This window comes from Scyliorhinus torazame, chromosome 5, assembly GCF_047496885.1.
Source record: "Scyliorhinus torazame isolate Kashiwa2021f chromosome 5, sScyTor2.1, whole genome shotgun sequence".
Taxonomy (NCBI): domain Eukaryota; kingdom Metazoa; phylum Chordata; class Chondrichthyes; order Carcharhiniformes; family Scyliorhinidae; genus Scyliorhinus; species Scyliorhinus torazame.
The window spans coordinates 112,078,048-112,095,733 of NC_092711.1; the positions used below are offsets into that span (position 1 = coordinate 112,078,048).

A 17,686-nucleotide genomic window follows, 5' to 3' on the forward strand; every position below is an offset into this window, starting at 1 on the left:
CTGAGCTGTGTACGTCACAATCCAGCTAACTGAGCTGTGTACCTCACAATTCAGCTCACTGAGCTGTGTACGTCACAATGCAGCTAACTGTGCTGTGTACGTCACAATCCAGCTAACTGAGCTGTGTCCATCACAATCCAGCTAACTGAGCTGTGTCCGTCACAATCCAGCTAACTGAGCTGTGTACGTCACAATCCAGCTAACTGAGCTGTGTACATCACAATCCAGCTAACTGAGCTGTGTCCGTCACAATCCAGCTAACTGAGCTGTGTACATCACAATCCAGCTAACTGAGCTGTGTACGTCACAATCCAGCTAACTGAGCTGTGTACGTCACAATCCAGCTAACTGAGCTGTGTACGTCCCAATCCAGCTAACTGAGCTGTGTACATCACAATCCAGCTAACTGAGCTGTGTCCGTCACAATCCAGCTAACTGAGCTGTGTACGTCACAATCCAGCTAACTGAGCTGTGTACCTCACAATTCAGCTCACTGAGCTGTGTACGTCACAATGCAGCTAACTGAGCTGTGTACGTCACAATCCAGCTCACTGAGCCGTGTACGTCACAATCCAGCTAACTGAGCTGTGTACGTCACAATCCAGCTCACTGAGCTGTGTACGTCACAATCCAGCTAACTGAGCTGTGTCCCTCACAATTCAGCGAACTGAGCTGTGTACGTCACAATCCAGCTAACTGAGCTCTGTACGTCACAATCCAGCTCACTGAGCTGTGCACGTCACAATCCAGCTAACTGAGCTGTGTATGTCACAATTCAGCTAACTGAGCTGTGTACGTCACAATCCAGCTAACTGAGCTGTGTACGTGACAATCCAGCTCACTGAGCTGTGTACGTCACAATCCAGCTAACTGAGCTGTGTACGTCACAATCCAGCTAACTGAGCTGTGTACGTCACAATCCAGCTAACTGAGCAGTGTACGGGACAATCCAGCTCACTGAGCTGTGTACGTCACAATCCAGCTAACTGAGCTGTGTACGTCACAATCCAGCTAACTGAGCTGTGTACGTCACAATCCAGCTCACTGAGCTGTGTACGTCACAATCCAGCTAACTGAGCTGTGTACCTCACAATCCAGCTAACTGAGCTGTGTACGTCACAATCCAGCTAACTGAGCTCTGTACGTCACAATCCAGCTCACTGAGCTGTGCACGTCACAATCCAGCTAACTGAGCTGTGTACGTCACAATTCAGCTAACTGAGCTGTGTACGTCACAATCCAGCTAACTGAGCTGTGTACGTCACAATCCAGCTAACTGAGCTGTGTACGTGACAATCCAGCTAACTGAGCTGTGTACGTGACAATCCAGCGAACTGAGCTGTGTACGTCACAATCCAGCTAACTGGGCTGTGTACGTCACAATCCAGCTAACTGAGCTGTGTACGTCACAATCCAGCTAACTGAGCTGTGTACGTGACAATCCAGCTATCTGAGCTGTCGATGTCACAATCCAGCTAACTGAGCTGTGTACGTCACAAACCAGCTAACTGAGCTGTGTACGTCACAATCCAGCTAACTGGGCTGTGGACATCACAATCCAGCTAACTGAGCTGTGTACGTCACAATTCAGCGAACTGAGCTGTGTACGTCACAATCCAGCTAACTGATCTGTGTACCTCACAATTCAGCGAACTGAGCTGTGTACGTCACAATCCAGCTAACTGAGCCGTGTACGTCACAATTCAGCTATCTGAGCTGTGTACGTCACAATCCAGCTAACTGAGCTGTGTACATCACAATCCAGCTAACTGAGCTGTGTACGTCTCAATCCAGCGAACTGAGCTGTGTACGTCACAATCCAGCTAACTGAGCTGTGTACGTCACAATCCAGGTAACTGAGCTGTGTACGTCACAATCCAGCTCACTGAGCTGTGTACGTCACAATCCAGCTAACTGAGCTGTGTACGTCACAATCCAGCTCACTGAGCTGTGTACGTCACAATCCAGCTAACTGAGCTGTGTACCTCACAATCCAGCTAACTGAGCTGTGTACGTCACAATCCAGCTAACTGAGCTCTGTACGTCACAATCCAGCTCACTGAGCTGTGCACGTCACAATCCAGCTAACTGAGCTGTGTACGTCACAATTCAGCTAACTGAGCTGTGTACGTCACAATCCAGCTAACTGAGCTCTGTACGTCACAATCCAGCTAACTGAGCTGTGTACGTGACAATCCAGCTAACTGAGCTGTGTACGTGACAATCCAGCGAACTGAGCTGTGTACGTCACAATCCAGCTAACTGGGCTGTGTACGTCACAATCCAGCTAACTGAGCTGTGTACGTCACAATCCAGCTAACTGAGCTGTGTACGTGACAATCCAGCTATCTGAGCTGTCGATGTCACAATCCAGCTAACTGAGCTGTGTACGTCACAAACCAGCTAACTGAGCTGTGTACGTCACAATCCAGCTAACTGGGCTGTGGACATCACAATCCAGCTAACTGAGCTGTGTACGTCACAATTCAGCGAACTGAGCTGTGTACGTCACAATCCAGCTAACTGATCTGTGTACCTCACAATTCAGCGAACTGAGCTGTGTACGTCACAATCCAGCTAACTGAGCCGTGTACGTCACAATTCAGCTATCTGAGCTGTGTACGTCACAATCCAGCTAACTGAGCTGTGTACATCACAATCCAGCTAACTGAGCTGTGTACGTCTCAATCCAGCGAACTGAGCTGTGTACGTCACAATCCAGTGAGAGGGTGTGTGAGTGAGCTGTGTGAGTGAGGGTGTGTGAGTGAGGGTGTGTGAGTGAGGGTGTGTGAGTGAAGGTGTGTGAGTGAGGGTGTGTGAGTGAGCTGTGTGAGTGAGCTGTGTGAGTGAGGGTGTGTGAGTGAGGGTGTGTGAGTGAGGGTGTGTGAGTGAGACAGTGTGTGTGAGGGTGTGTGAGTGAGGGTGTGTGAGTGAGGGTGTGTGAGTGAGGGTGTGTGTGTGAGGGTGTGTGAGTGAGGGTGTGTGAGTGAGGGAGTGTGAGTGAGGGTGAGTGAGTGAGGGTGAGTGAGTGAGGGTGTGTGAGAGAGGGTGTGTGAGTGAGGGTGTGTGAGTGAGTGTGTGTGAGTGAGGGTGTGTGAGAGGGTGTGTGAGTGAGGGTGTGTGAGTGAGGGTGTGTGAGTGAGGGTGAGTGAGTGAGGGTGTGTGAGTGAGGGTGTGTGAGTGAGGGTGTGTGAGTGAGGGTGAGTGAGTGAGGGTGAGTGAGTGAGGGTGTGTGAGTGAGGGTGTGTGAGTGAGGGTGTGTGTGTGAGGGTGTGTGAGTGAGGGTGTGTGAGTGAGGGTGTGTGTGTGAGGGTGTGTGAGTGAGGGTGTGTGAGAGAGGGTGTGTGAGTGAGGTTGTGTGAGTGAGAGTGAGTGAGTGAGGGTGTGTGAGTGAGGGTGTGTGAGTGAGCTGTGTGAGTGAGCTGTGTGAGTGAGGGTGTGTGAGTGAGGGTGTGTGAGTGAGGGTGTGTGAGTGAGGGTGTGTGTGTGAGTGTGTGTGAGTGAGGGTGTGTGAGTGAGGGTGTGTGAGTGAGGGTGAGTGAGTGAGGGTGTGTGAGAGAGGGTGTGTGAGTGAGGCTGTGTGAGTGAGGGTGTGTGAGTGAGGGTGTGTGAGTGAGGATGTGTGAGAGGGTGTGTGAGTGAGGGTGTGTGAGTGAGGGTGTGTGAGTGAGGGTGAGTGAGTGAGGGTGTGTGAGTGAGGGTGTGTGAGTGAGGGTGTGTGAGTGAGGGTGTGTGAGTGAGGGTGTGTGAGTGAGGGTGTGTGAGTGAGGGTGTGTGAGTGAGGGTGTGTGAGTGAGGGTGTATGAGGGTGTGTGAGTGAGGGTGTGTGTGGGTGTGTGTGTGAGAGAGGGTGTGTGAGTGAGGGTGTGTGAGTGAGGGTGTGTGAGTGAGGGTGTGTGAGTGAGGGTGTGTGAATGAGGGTGTGTGAGTGAGGGTGTGTGTGTGAGGTTATGTGAGTGAGGGTGAGTATGTGAGGGTGTGAGTGAGGGTGTGTGAGTGACGGTGTGTGAGTGAGAGTGTGTGAGTGTGGGTGTGTGTGTGAGGGTGTGTGAGTGAGGGTGTGTGAGTGAGGGTATGTGAGGGTGTGTGTGTGAGGGTGTGTGAGTGAGGGTGTGAGTGAGTGTGTATGAGTGTGTGTGTGTGAGGGTGTGTGAGTGAGGGTGTGAGTGAGTGTGTATGAGAGTCTGTGTGTGAGAATGCGTGAGTGAGTGTGTGTGAGTGAAGGTGTCTGATTGAGGGTTGAAGAGTTAGAGTGAGTGAGTGTGGGTTGCGGAAAGAGGGTGAGTGAGTGTGAGCGAGGGTGGGTGGGTGAGAGAGATTCAGGGAGGGCGAGTAAGTGAGGGTAGGTGAGTGAGTGAGGGTGGGTGAAACAGGATGTGTGTGAGTGAGTAAGAGTGAGTGAGTGAGAGTGAGTGAGTGTGGGTGAGTGATCATTCCCAGGTGCTCCCAGCCCATTAGGACGACATTTCTCTGGCTGATTTTCCACTCAGGCTCAGCTTCCTGTTGCCAGTTGTCCACAGCCGAGCTGGGGGCTCCTCCGTTCGGCTCCACCACTCCCACCTCCTCCTCTTCCTCTGCATCGATCCTGTCCTGATTCTCCACATTGATCAGCTTTCAGTAACCCTGGCTGTGTACAGTCAGACAGCAGTGTAGATCACTGGGCAGCTGCTTTAATACTTTCAGTAACACCGGCTGTGTACAGTCAGACAGCAGTGTAGATCACTGGGCAGCTGCTTTAATACTTTCAGTAACACCGGCTGTGTACAGTCAGACAGCAGTGTAGATCACTGGGCAGCTGCTTGAATACTTTCAGCAACACCGGCTGTGTACAGTCAGACAGCAGTGTAGATCACTGGGCAGCTGCTTTAATACTTTGAGTAACACCGGCTGTGTACAGTCAGACAGCAGTGCAGATCACTGGACAGCTGCTTTAATACTTTCAGTAACACCGGCTGTGTACAGTGAGACAGCAGTGTAGATCACTGGGCAGCTGCTTTAATACTTTCAGTAACACCGGCTGTGTAAAGTCAGACGGCAGTGTAGCTCACTGGACAGCTGCTTTAATACTTTCAGTAACACCGGCTGTGTACAGTCAGACCGCAGTGTAGATCACTGGACAGCTGCTTTAATACTTTCAGTAACACAGGCTGTGTAACAGTCAGGCAGCAGTGTGGATCACTGAGCAGCTGCTTTAATACTTTCAGCAACACCGGCTGTGTACAGTCAGACAGCAGTGTAGATCACTGGGCAGCTGCTTTAATACTTTCAGTAACACGGGCTGTGTACAGTCAGACAGCAGTGTAGATCACTGGGCAGCTGCTTTAATACTTTCAGTAACACCGGCTGTGTACAGTCAGACAGCAGTGTAGCTCACTGGACAGCTGCTTTAATACTTTCAGTAACACCGGCTGTGTACAGTCAGACAGCAGTGTAGATCACTGGGCAGCTGCTTTAATACTTTCAGTAACACCGGCTGTGTAAAGTCAGACAGCAGTGTAGCTCACCGAACAGCTGATTTAATCCTTTCAGTAACACCGGCTGTGTACAGTCAGACAGCAGTGTAGCTCACTGGACAGCTGCTTTAATACTTTCAGTAACACCGGCTGTGTATAGTCAGACAGCAGTGTAGATCACTGGGCAGCTGCTTTAATACTTTCAGTAACACCGGCTGTGTACAGTCAGACAGCAGTGTAGATCACTGGGCAGCTGCTTTAATACTTTCAGTAACACCGGCTGTGTACAGTCAGACAGCAGTGTAGATCACTGGACAGCTGCTTTAATACTTTCAGTAACACCGGCTGTGTACAGTCAGACAGCAGTGTAGCTCACTGGACAGCTGCTTTAATACTTTCAGTAACACCGGCTGTGTACAGTCAGCCAGCAGTGTAGATCACTGGGCAGCTGCTTTAATACTTTCAGTAACACCGGCTGTGTACAGTCAGACAGCAGTGTAGATCACTGGGCAGCTGCTTTAATACTTTCAGTAACACCGGCTGTGTACAGTCAGACAGCAGTGTAGCTCACTGGACAGCTGCTTTAATACTTTCAGTAACACCGGCTGTGTACAGTCAGACAGCAGCGTAGGTCACTGGACAGCTGCTTTAATACTTTCAGTAACACCGGCTGTGTACAGTCAGACAGCAGTGTAGATCACTGGGCAGCTGCTTTAATACTTTCAGTAACACGGGCTGTGTACAGTCAGACAGCAGTGTAGGTCACTGGGCAGCTGCTTTAATACTTTCAGTAACACCGGCTGTGTAAAGTCAGACAGCAGTGTGGATCACTGGGCAGCTGCTTTAATACTTTCAGTCACACCGGCTGTGTACAGGCAGACAGCAGTGTAGATCACTGGGCAGCTGCTTTAATACTTACAGTAACACCGGCTGTGTACAGTCAGACAGCACTGTAGATCACTGGGCAGCTGCTTTAATACTTTCAGTAATCCTGGCTGTGTACGGTCAGACAGCAGTGTAGATCACTGGGCAGCTGCTTTAATACTTTCAGTAACACCGGCTGTGTACAGTCAGACAGCAGTGTAGATCACTGGGCAGCTGCTTTAATACTTTCAGTAACACCGGCTGTGTACAGTCAGACAGCAGTGTAGATCACTGGACAGCTGCTTTAATACTTTCAGTAACACCGGCTGTGTACAGTCAGACAGCAGTGTAGATCACTGGGCAGCTGCTTTAATACTTTCAGTAATACCGGCTGTGTACAGTCAGACAGCAGTGTAGATCACTGGGCAGCTGCTTTAATACATTCAGTAACACCGGCTGTGTACAGTCAGACAGCAGTGTAGATCACTGGACAGCTGCTTTAATACTTTCAGTAACACCGGCTGTGTACAGTCAGACAGCAGTGTGGATTACTGGGCAGCTGCTTTAATACTTTCAGTAACACCGGCTGTGTACAGTCAGACAGCAGTGTCGATCACTGGGCAGCTGCTTTAATACTTTCAGTAACACCGGCTGTGTAAAGTCAGACAGCAGTGTAGATCACTGGACAGCTGCTTTAATACTTTCAGTAACACCGGCTGTGTACAGTCAGACAGCAGTGTAGATCACTGGGCAGCTGCTTTAATACTTTCAGTAACACCGGCTGTGTGAAGTCAGACAGCAGTGTAGATCACTGGGCAGCTGCTTTAATACTTTCAGTGACACCGGCTGTGCACAGTCAGACTGCAGTGTAGATCACTGGACAGCTGCTTTAATACTTTCAGTAACACCGGCTGTGTACAGTCAGACAGCAGTGTAGATCACTGGGCAGCTGCTTTAATACTTTCAGTAACACCGGCTGTGTACAGTCAGACAGCAGTGTAGATCACTGGAAAGCTGCTTTAATACTTTCCGTAACACCGGCTGTGTACAGTCAGACAGCAGTGTAGATCTCTGGGCAGCTGCTTTAATACTTTCAGTAACACCGGCTGTGTACAGTCAGACTGCAGTGTAGATCACTGGACAGCTGCTTTAATACTTTCAGTAACACCGGCTGTGTAAAGTCAGACAGCAGTGTAGATCACTGGGCAGCTGCTTTAATACTTTCAGTAACACCGGCTGTGTACAGTCAGACAGCAGTGTAGATCACTGGGCAGCTGCTTTAATACTTTCAGTAACACCGGCTGTGTACAGTCAGACAGCAGTGTAGATCACTGGGCAGCTGCTTTAATACTTTCAGTAACACCGGCTGTGTACAGTCAGACAGCAGTGTAGATCACTGGGCAGCTGCTTTAATACTTTCAGTAACACCGGCTGTGTACATTCAGACAGCAGTGTAGATCACTGGGCAGCTGCTTTCATACTTTCAGTAACACCGGCTGTGTACAGTCAGACAGCAGTGTAGATCACTGGGCAGCTGCTTTAATACTTTCAGTAACACCGGCTGTGTACAGTCAGACAGCAGTGTACATCACTGAGCAGCTGCTTTAATACTTTCAGTAACACCGGCTGTGTACAGTCAGACAGCAGTGTAGGTCACTGGAAAGCTGCTTTAATACTTTGAGTAACACCGGCTGTGTACAGTCAGACAGCAGTGTAGATCACTGGACAGCTGCTTTAATACTTTCAGTAACATCGGCTGTGTAAAGTCAGACAGCAGTGTAGATCACTGGGCAGCTCCTCTAATACTTTCAGTAACCCTGGCTGTGTACAGTCAGACAGCAGTGTAGATCACTGGGCAGATGCTTTAATACTTTCAGTAACACCGGCTGTGTACAGTCAGACAGCACTTTAGATCACTGGACAGCTGCTTTAATACTTTCAGTAACACCGGCTGTGTACAGTCAGACAGCAGTGTAGATCACTGGAAAGCTGCTTTAATACTTTCCGTAACACCGGCTGTGTACAGTCAGACAGCAGTGTAGATCACTGGGCAGCTGCTTTAATACTTTCAGTAACACCGGCTGTGTACAGTCAGACAGCAGTGTACATCACTGGGCAGCTGCTTTAATACTTTCAGTAACACCGGCTGTGTACAGCCAGACAGCAGTTTAGATCACTGGACAGCTGCTTTAATACTTTCAGTAACACCGGCTGTGTACAGTCAGACAGCAGTGTAGATCACTGGAAAGCTGCTTTAATACTTTCCGTAACACCGGCTGTGTACAGTCAGACAGCAGTGTAGATCACTGGGCAGCTGCTTTAATACTTTCAGTAACACCGGCTGTGTACAGTCAGAATGCAGTGTAGATCACTGGACAGCTGCTTTAATACTTTCAGTAACACCGGCTGTGTACAGTCAGACAGCAGTGTAGATCACTGGGCAGCTGCTTTAATACTTTCCGTAACACCGGCTGTGTACAGTCAGACAGCAGTGTAGATCACTGAGCAGCTGCTTTAATACTTTCAGTAACACCGGCTGTGTACAGTCAGACAGCAGTGTAGATCACTGGGCAGCTGCTTTAATACTTTCAGTAACACCGGCTGTGTACAGTCAGACAGCAGTGTAGATCACTGGGCAGCTGCTTTAATACTTTCAGTAACACCGGCTGTGTACAGTCAGACAGCAGTGTAGCTCACTGGGCAGCTGCTTTAATACTTTCAGTAACACCGGCTGTGTACAGCCAGACAGCAGTGTAGATCACTGGACAGCTGCTTTAATACTTTCAGTAACACCGGCTGTGTACAGTCAGACAGCAGTGTAGATCACTGGGCAGCTGCTTTAATACTTTCAGTAACACCGGCTGTGTACAGTCAGACAGCAGTGTAGATCACTGAGCAGCTGCTTTAATACTTTCAGTAACACCGGCTGTGTACAGTCAGACAGCAGTGTAGGTCACTGGAAAGCTGCTTTAATACTTTCAGTAACACCGGCTGTGTACAGTCAGACAGCAGTGTAGATCACTGGACAGCTGCTTTAATACTTTCAGTAACACCGGCTGTGTAAGATCAGACAGCAGTGTAGATCACTGGGCAGCTCCTCTAATACTTTCAGTAACCCTCGCTGTGTACAGTCAGACAGCAGTGTAGATCACTGGGCAGCTGCTTTAATACTTTCAGTAACACCGGCTGTGTACAGTCAGACAGCAGTGTAGATCACTGGGCAGCTGCTTTAATACTTTCAGTAACACCGGCTGTGTACAGTCAGACAGCAGTGTAGATCACTGGGCAGCTGCTTTAATACTTTCAGTAACACCGGCTGTGTACAGTCAGACAGCAGTGTAGATCACTGGGCAGCTGCTTTAATACTTTCAGTAACACGGGCTGTGTACAGTCAGACAGCAGTGTAGATCACTGGGCAGCTGCTTTAATACTTTCAGTAACACCGGCTGTGTACAGTCAGACAGCAGTGTAGATCACTGGACAGCTGCTTTAATACTTTCAGTAACACCGGCTGTGTAAAGTCAGACAGCAGTGTAGATCACTGGGCAGCTGCTTTAATACTTTCAGTAACACCGGCTGTGTACAGTCAGACAGCCGTGTAGATCACTGGGCAGCTGCTTTAATACTTTCAGTAACACCGGCTGTGTACAGTCAGACAGCAGTGTAGATCACTGGGCAGCTGCTTTAATACTTTCAGTAACACCGGCTGTGTAAAGTCAGACAGCAGTGTAGATCACTGAGCAGCTGCTTTAATACTTTCAGTAACACCGGCTGCGTACAGTCAGACAGCAGTGTAGATCACTGGACAGCTGCTTTAATACTTTCAGTAACACCGGCTGTGTACAGTCAGACAGCAGTGTGGCTCACTGGGCAGCTGCTTTAATACTTTCAGTAACACGGGCTGTGTACAGTCAGACAGCAGTGTAGATCACTGGACAGCTGCTTTAATACTTTCAGTAACACCGGCTGTGTACAGTCAGACAGCAGTGTAGATCACTGGGCAGCTGCTTTAATACTTTCAGTAACACGGGCTGTGTACAGTCAGACAGCAGTGTAGATCAGTGGACAGCTGCTTTAATAATTTCAGTAACACCGGCTGTGTACAGTCAGACAGCAGTGTAGATCACTGGGCAGCTCCTTTAATACTTTCAGTAACACCGGCTGTGTACAGTCAGACAGCAGTGTAGATCACTGGGCAGCTGCTTTAATACTTTCAGTAACACCGGCTGTGTACAGTCAGACAGCAGTGTAGATCACTGGGCAGCTCCTTTAATACTTTCAGTAACACCGGCTGTGTAAAGTCAGACAGCAGTGTAGATCACTGGGTAGCTGTTTTAATACTTTCAGTAACACCGGTTGTGTAAAGTCAGACAGCAGTGTAGATCACTGGACAGCTGCTTTAATACTTTCAGTAACACCGGCTGTGTACAGTCAGACAGCAGTGTAGATCACTGGGCAGCTGTTTTAATACTTTCAGTAACACCGGCTGTGTACAGTCAGACAGCAGTGTAGATCACTGGGTAGCTGTTTTAATACTTTCAGTTACACCGGCTGTGTAAAGTCAGACAGCAGTGTAGATCACTGGACAGCTGCTTTAATGCCGATATAATTTCATTTTCCACAAAACAATTTAGAACTGGGACAATTAACATTCCTGCGACTTAACGGATTTTCATTTTGCAAATGGGATTTTTGTGCCCGTAAAAGTCTTGTCATATTGTGTCAGAGAGAGTGTGTTGTGTTTATTCATTCTTGTGATGGAGGCTCCGCCTCCATTTATCTCCCATCCCTCATTGACTTTGAGAAGGTGCTGAGCTTCCTTCTTTAACCATTGCAGTCCATGTGGTGTTTCCCCGAGTCCGATACATGATTTTGAACCAGCGGCAGTGCAGGAAATGTGATATATTTTATAGTCATGATGGCGAATGGTGAGGAGGGGAACTTCCAGTTGGTGATGTTCCCATGTGTCTATTGTCCTTGTCCAAATGGCCGCTGTCATCGGTTTGGAAAATGCTGCCTACGGAGACACGATGAGCTTCAGCTGCGGATCTTTAGATAGTGGACAGGCTTTGGGGAGTCAGAAGATGGGTTTTTCACCTTTGATCTGTTCTTTTGGCCTCAAAATTTCTATGACTCACCCAGATCACTTTCCGGTCCATGTTAATCACCAGGAGGATGTTAGTGGGGATTCAATGATGGTAATGCCAGTGAATGTCAAGGGGCGGTGGTTAGATCCGTTCTTACTGGAGGTGGGCATTGCCTTCAATTGGGTGACTTGACTGTTACTTACCACTTGTCAGCCAGAACCGGATAGAGCCTCCATGTTGCTTTATTTACAGGTTTATTCAGTGACTGCACAGTTGCAAATTGTGCTGAGCATGGTGCAATCATCTGCCATCAACCCCTGTTCAGATCTGATGATGGAAAGAAGGTCATTGATGAACAAGCTGAAGATGGTTGGACCTGGGACACTGCCCTGAAGAAGTCTCGCAGTGATGTCCTGGAACTGAGCTGATTGGCCTCCAGCAATGGAATCCATCCACCTTGGTGCTGGTTGTGACTCCAACCAGCGGAGATTCTTCCCCTGATTCCTATCCATTCATTCTTTGGTTGGGCTGCTTGAGGTCACACGTTTCAATGCTGCCTTGATTTGGCGGAACGGCAGCACAGTGGTTAACCCTGTTGCTTCACAGCGCCAGGGGCCCGGGATCGATTCCCACTTCGGTCATTGCCTGTGCAGAGTCTGCACATTCTCCCGGGAGTCTGCGTGGGTTTTATCCGGGTGATCCGGTTTCCTCACACAAGTCCCGAAAATCGACCTGTTAGGTGGTTTGGATATTCCGAATTCTCCCTCTGTGTACCCGAACAGGCTCCAGAGTGTGGTGACTGGGGGCTTTTCACAGTAACTTCATTGCAGTGTTAATGTAAGCCTACTTGTGACAATAATAATGATTATTATTATTGATGTTAGTTCAGTCGCTCTCACCTGTGTATCTGAAAGTGTGTGCGTGTCTGTGTGAGTGTGCGTGTGAGGGAGAATGTGGGTATGTGTCTGAGAGCATGTGTCTGTGTCTATGTATGTGTCTGTATGCATGCGTGTGATTCTGTGAGAGATGGATCAAGAGAGTGGGAGAGAGAGAGAGTACACGCGTGAGTGTGTGTGCGAGAGAGTATCTGTGTGTGAGGGAATATCTGTGTGTGAGAGAGTATCTGTGTGTGAGAGCGCGATTGTGTGTATCTGTGCGAGCGAGAGGATATCTGTGTGTGTGAGGCAGCAATATAGTGTGCACAGGAGAGAGACTGCATGTGCAAAATTGTGTGTATGAGAGAGCATGTTGTGAAAGAGTGCTTTCACAAGAGAGCATGTGTGTGAGAGAGCATGTATGCACCAAAGCATGTGAGTGAGACAGCATGTATGTGAGAGAGCATGTGTGTGAGAGATCATGTGTGTGAGAGCGCATGTGTGTGAGTGTAACAGACAATATGTGTGAGAGAGCATGTGTGTAAGAGAGCATATGTGTGAGAGAGCATGTGTGTTGGAGAGAACGTGTGCATGAGACAGCATGTGTGCAAAAGAACATGTGTGTGAGAGCGCATGACTGCGAGGCAGCATGTGTGAGAGAGCATGTGTGCGAGAAATCATGAGTACGAGAGAGAGCATGAGGTGTGTGAGAGAGTGTATGTGCAAGAGAGAATGAGAGAGTGTGTGTGTGTGAGAGAGTGTGTATGTGAGAGAGCAAGTGTATGAGAGAGCATGTGAGTGAGAGGGCATGTGTGTCAGGGAGCGTGTGTGCAAGAGAGCGTGAGTGTGAGAGATATGTGATTGAGAGCGTGTGTGTGAGAAAGCATGTGTGGGAGAGTACATAGGTGTGAGAGCATGTGTGCAACAGAGCAAGTGTGCGAGAAAGCATGTGCGTGAGAGAGCATGTGTGTAAACGAGCATGAGTGTAAGTGAGCAAGTGAGTGAGAGAGTGTGTGCGAGAGAGTGTGAGTATCAGAGCGCATGTGTATGAGAGAGCATGTATGCAAGAGAGGATATATGTGTGAGCGAGCAGGCGTACAAGAGAGCATGTGTGAGCGAGAGGCCGTGTGTGTGAGAGAGCATGTGTGTGAGAGAGCGTGTGTGTGAGAGCATGTGTGTGTGAGAGCATGAGAGAGCATGCATGTCAGAGAGAGTGTATGTGTGAGAGAACGGATATGTGAGAGAGCCTGTATGTGAGAGAGCGTTTTTTTGTTGGAGAGATGTGTGTGACAGGGCATGTGTGTGAACGAGCGTGTGTGCAAGAGATAATGTGTGCGAGAGTGCATGTGTGTGAGAGTGTGTGTCTGTGAATGATTGTGTATGTGAGTGAGATTGGTAAAACGTGTAAGAGAGAGTGTGTGTGAGAGAGTGAGTGATAATGTGCCTGTGTATGAGAGAGAGCGCGTGACAGTCTGTTGGTGTGTGAGGGAGAGTTGGAGAGAGAGAAAGTTGGAGACAGAGAGTATGTAAGAGAATGAGTGTGTGAGGCAGTGTGCGTGTGACCGAGTGTGTGTGTGAGAGAGACTGTGTGTTTTTGAAGAGCTATTGTGTATGTGAGAGTCTCTGTGAGAGGGAGTGTCTGTGTGTTTGAGGAATAGTCCAGGTTTCTGGGAGAGAGGGAGTGTGTGAGGGAGAAACAGTGTGCGGATGAGAGCCTACCTAGTGTGTCAAATTTCACTCTGAAACACAGGGGAACGAATCATTCAAACCGCTTGATTCTAATTGATAAATGGTCAACTTACGACAAATGAAATTAATAACCTCTTTGAAATTAAACTGATATTAATTTCAAACTCCTTTCGCCTTTCAGCTATTTCTTCTGTCTGAACTGGGCAGAATGTATTTTCACTGAGAATGAAGACATTAAATATAACAGATTGAGGGGAGTTTAATGTCTGTGACAGAGATCCAGTGTTTGATAAGAAATAAACAAACCAGGAAACATTCGCATTGGAAACTGATTACCTGATTTGATCCAATGTCTTAATTAAATACAATCAACAAAACAATGGAGGCGGGCCACCTCATCAACCGGAGCAAATAAATGTATTGTTTTCTAAATTATTTTCAGTACAATTAAACATTCTCCAATAGCTTTGATATCACACGCCAATATGCTACTCAATTGTAGCTGTTAATTTATGTTGAATTAGTTAGTACTAATGTCGCATTGCAAGTTATTGCCAATTGTCAATTAGTTGACCTGTCAGCTGATTTGTACTCTATAATATAAATAATAAAACATGGTTCTCTGTAATTCAAAAGCTGCTCCTGCCTGAAATTTGATAAATAATTTGGAATTACTTAAACATTAAACTTCAAATTATCGGATGGAATAATTCAGACATGTGTAATATCTCATCTGTTTGTTAAAGCGGTATTCCCGAATTGATAAACTGTTGTAACTCGAAACTATATATATAACAATAAAGTCCTTGGTAGTTTGTGATCAATAAAGTGTTTCTGAGATTTAATCATTCAGGCAATTCGATTAACTTTATTATTGAAAATATTGCTTAAGAAAAGGAGATCCAAATTAATCAGCGCAAAAAATAATGAAAATAATTCATTCAGATCCTCCACAGCCCTGAAACATAATGAGAAAATGATGGAGAAATGTTCTTGTTCAATTTATGAGTTAAGAAGAAATAAGCTTGAGGCTCAGATATAATCTATTCTTCGATTGTATAATTTGTTTTATTTCTATAATGTTATATTGTGTACAGCACAGCTCTGCGAAACAGGATGTTATTATTTTTTGCAAAGCTAATATTCTCCTTTTGTAATTAAATTAATCTGTTTGAATTTCAAGCTTTTACTTGTCAAGCTCCAGCCCTGTGCAGTCTGAACATTCCTACAATTCAGATAAAATCATAAGAACAATTGCTGCACTGTCAGCGACTTCCACCTCTGAGAAAACTCTTTATGATTAGGTTAGAGACAACTACAAATGTTGAAGAGATAATATTCTTGCTGCTGCACATAAATAATACAATAACCGGCTACATAAATTGCCAAACTGCAATATAAAACTCCTATTTAAGTAACTGCAAACGTAATCAGGGAAATAAAAATTAATTCAAATATATCTTGTGTAATTGAACAGTGCTGTAGAATCAGTATGTTATTATTAAAACAGTTTCATAAATAATCACAAAATATTCCCAGCCTACAAACTTTTCCGGTCATGCTAATGGTGTGCCGAGCACAGCAGAATTGTGGAAGGAGATTGATGATTAATGATATTAATATGGAAACATATTTGGATAATATGGTGATAATACCGCATTATAATTGTTTAAGTTATATTAATTTTACTCACGAATTTGAAAATGTTTTAATTAAATAGTTTCAGACTGCAGTAACGAATTGCGTTCTTAATGACGCCCTGGTTTAGTTTAATCAGTAATCATTTGGTAAAATTTAAAAATGTCTATCAAATCTTTAATTCCTTTCTTTATTTTCGAAACCGGCCACGTCTACTCCCCACAATTGTGTTAAGAAGATTCAAACGCGCAAACCTTTTTACATATAACCAGAAAACGTGTAACTGCTCAATGTCACCCAGTTTGAACAATGCAGAAACAACGTAGAAACAGAAAACCGCTTCACAAATTGTACTTATTCAAAGTCACCCAGACACACCATCTCCTCAGCAGCAAAACACCAAAACTCACCGTAAGGACTGAACCCGTTTCATTGAGAAGCAGCTTAATTCTACATTCAACAGAATCAAACGTAACATTTCAAAAACATCTGAATATCGAATCCAGCAAATCAGTTCGACACCAAATGTATGAATTATCAAACTAAATAGAAATACAGAATAACAGTATATCAGTGTGAGGATGTGGGGTATGTCTAAAATATATTTGAAACTTTACCATATTTTATTCATGTTGGACCATATTTCAAACGCATTTAAACAGTTGACAGGAGAGATAAAAGCTGCATCCATCAATCCCACCAAGATGGAACATTGAAGAAAAGCCAGGCTGTGATTGCAGGAACAAATTATGTTCGGAAAGAGCATTTTAAACTGTGGCTTAGTTTAATCTGCAATCATCAATTTTAAAAAAACTCTAAAATCCTGACCGTTTTCCACCCACAATCGTGTGCCAAGCAGTTTCAAACACGTGTCTTATTTTCATTCAATTACAAAACATGGAAACGCTCAGTATCACCGAGTTTAAAGAATATAGACACGCCAGAACCGTTTCACAAACTTTACTCATTCAAAATCACCCAGACACAATCTCCTCAGCAGAAAAACACCAAATTACATCACCGAGGGGCTGAAACTCGTCTCATGGAGAACCAGCTCAATTCTACAAACACTTTCAACAGAATCAAACAGCATTTCAAGAAAATTTATATCTAGAACCCACCAAATCCGCCTTTCAGCAAGTGAATGAACAATTAAAACAAACAGAAATATGGAAGAATATCATCAGCATTGTCAATACGCGGGAAGTGTTCAATAAATTGACACAGATACTTCAGCATATTTTGTGAATATTGGGTGGATTTCTAACACTTGTGCAGGAGGCGCTAAAATCTGCAGCCACCAGGTGTCACCGAGATTAAACATTGCAGAAATACCAAACTGTTTAACAGGCGTTAGGTATTTAAAGTAACCCAGCCACAGTATCCTCAGCAAATAAACATCAAATTATAACAACCAGGGACTGAATCCCTCAGCAGAACCTTTTGTCAAGAGGCAGAATAATTCCTTTTCCAGCAGAATCACATAAAACATGACAACAAAATCTCAATACAGAATCCAGCAAACCCGCAATTCAGTGAACGAATGCATAGTTAAAATAGAAAAATAAATAAAACAAAGACTCAAGTAAAACAGTTCATAAATAATTGAATGATTCTTACCTGCAGTCACCGTCACCATGGTGCCTTGTCCCCAGTAGTCCATAGCGTCACAGTGTCACATTCCCTGAGCAGCTCCGTACAATAACCGGACCTGCACAAAATAGACAGAAATCCACCATTATTTTAAATATTCACAAACCAGAGACAAGGTAAAATCGCGGTACATTTTCATTAAACTAGAATTGTACTTGTGGAGATCGCTTGCTGTTCAGAAATGACCCTAATGTTTTATATTTCAGAGTAACATCTGATCATGTTCTTGAAATCACCAACTAACGAGTGAATAATTGTCACAGATTTCCGTATTAATTATTGTCATTTTGTCAGTGCTGGACATGAATAATACTTCACTGTAAATAAAGTTGGATTGTAAAAGCGATCACTGAGCCAGCCTCAGTTAATTGGTGCTGAGGGGCTTTTTGTATTGACAGTAACTGCTGTGCCCCAGTTATCACAGTGA

The 17,686-nt window shown here is 45.8% G+C and overlaps 1 gene segment (V, D, J or C); it reads right to left on the reverse strand.

Annotated features, from left to right (window-relative positions):
• The window catches only part of LOC140422676 (Ig heavy chain C region-like), a 29,531-nt gene extending 12,206 nt beyond the window's left edge, over positions 1–17,325 (reverse strand). Inside the window, 1 exon segment of the C gene segment in view lies at positions 17,227–17,325. Within this exon segment, the coding sequence occupies positions 17,227–17,269 (43 nt within the window).
• Between the last annotated feature and the right edge of the window lie 361 nt (positions 17,326–17,686).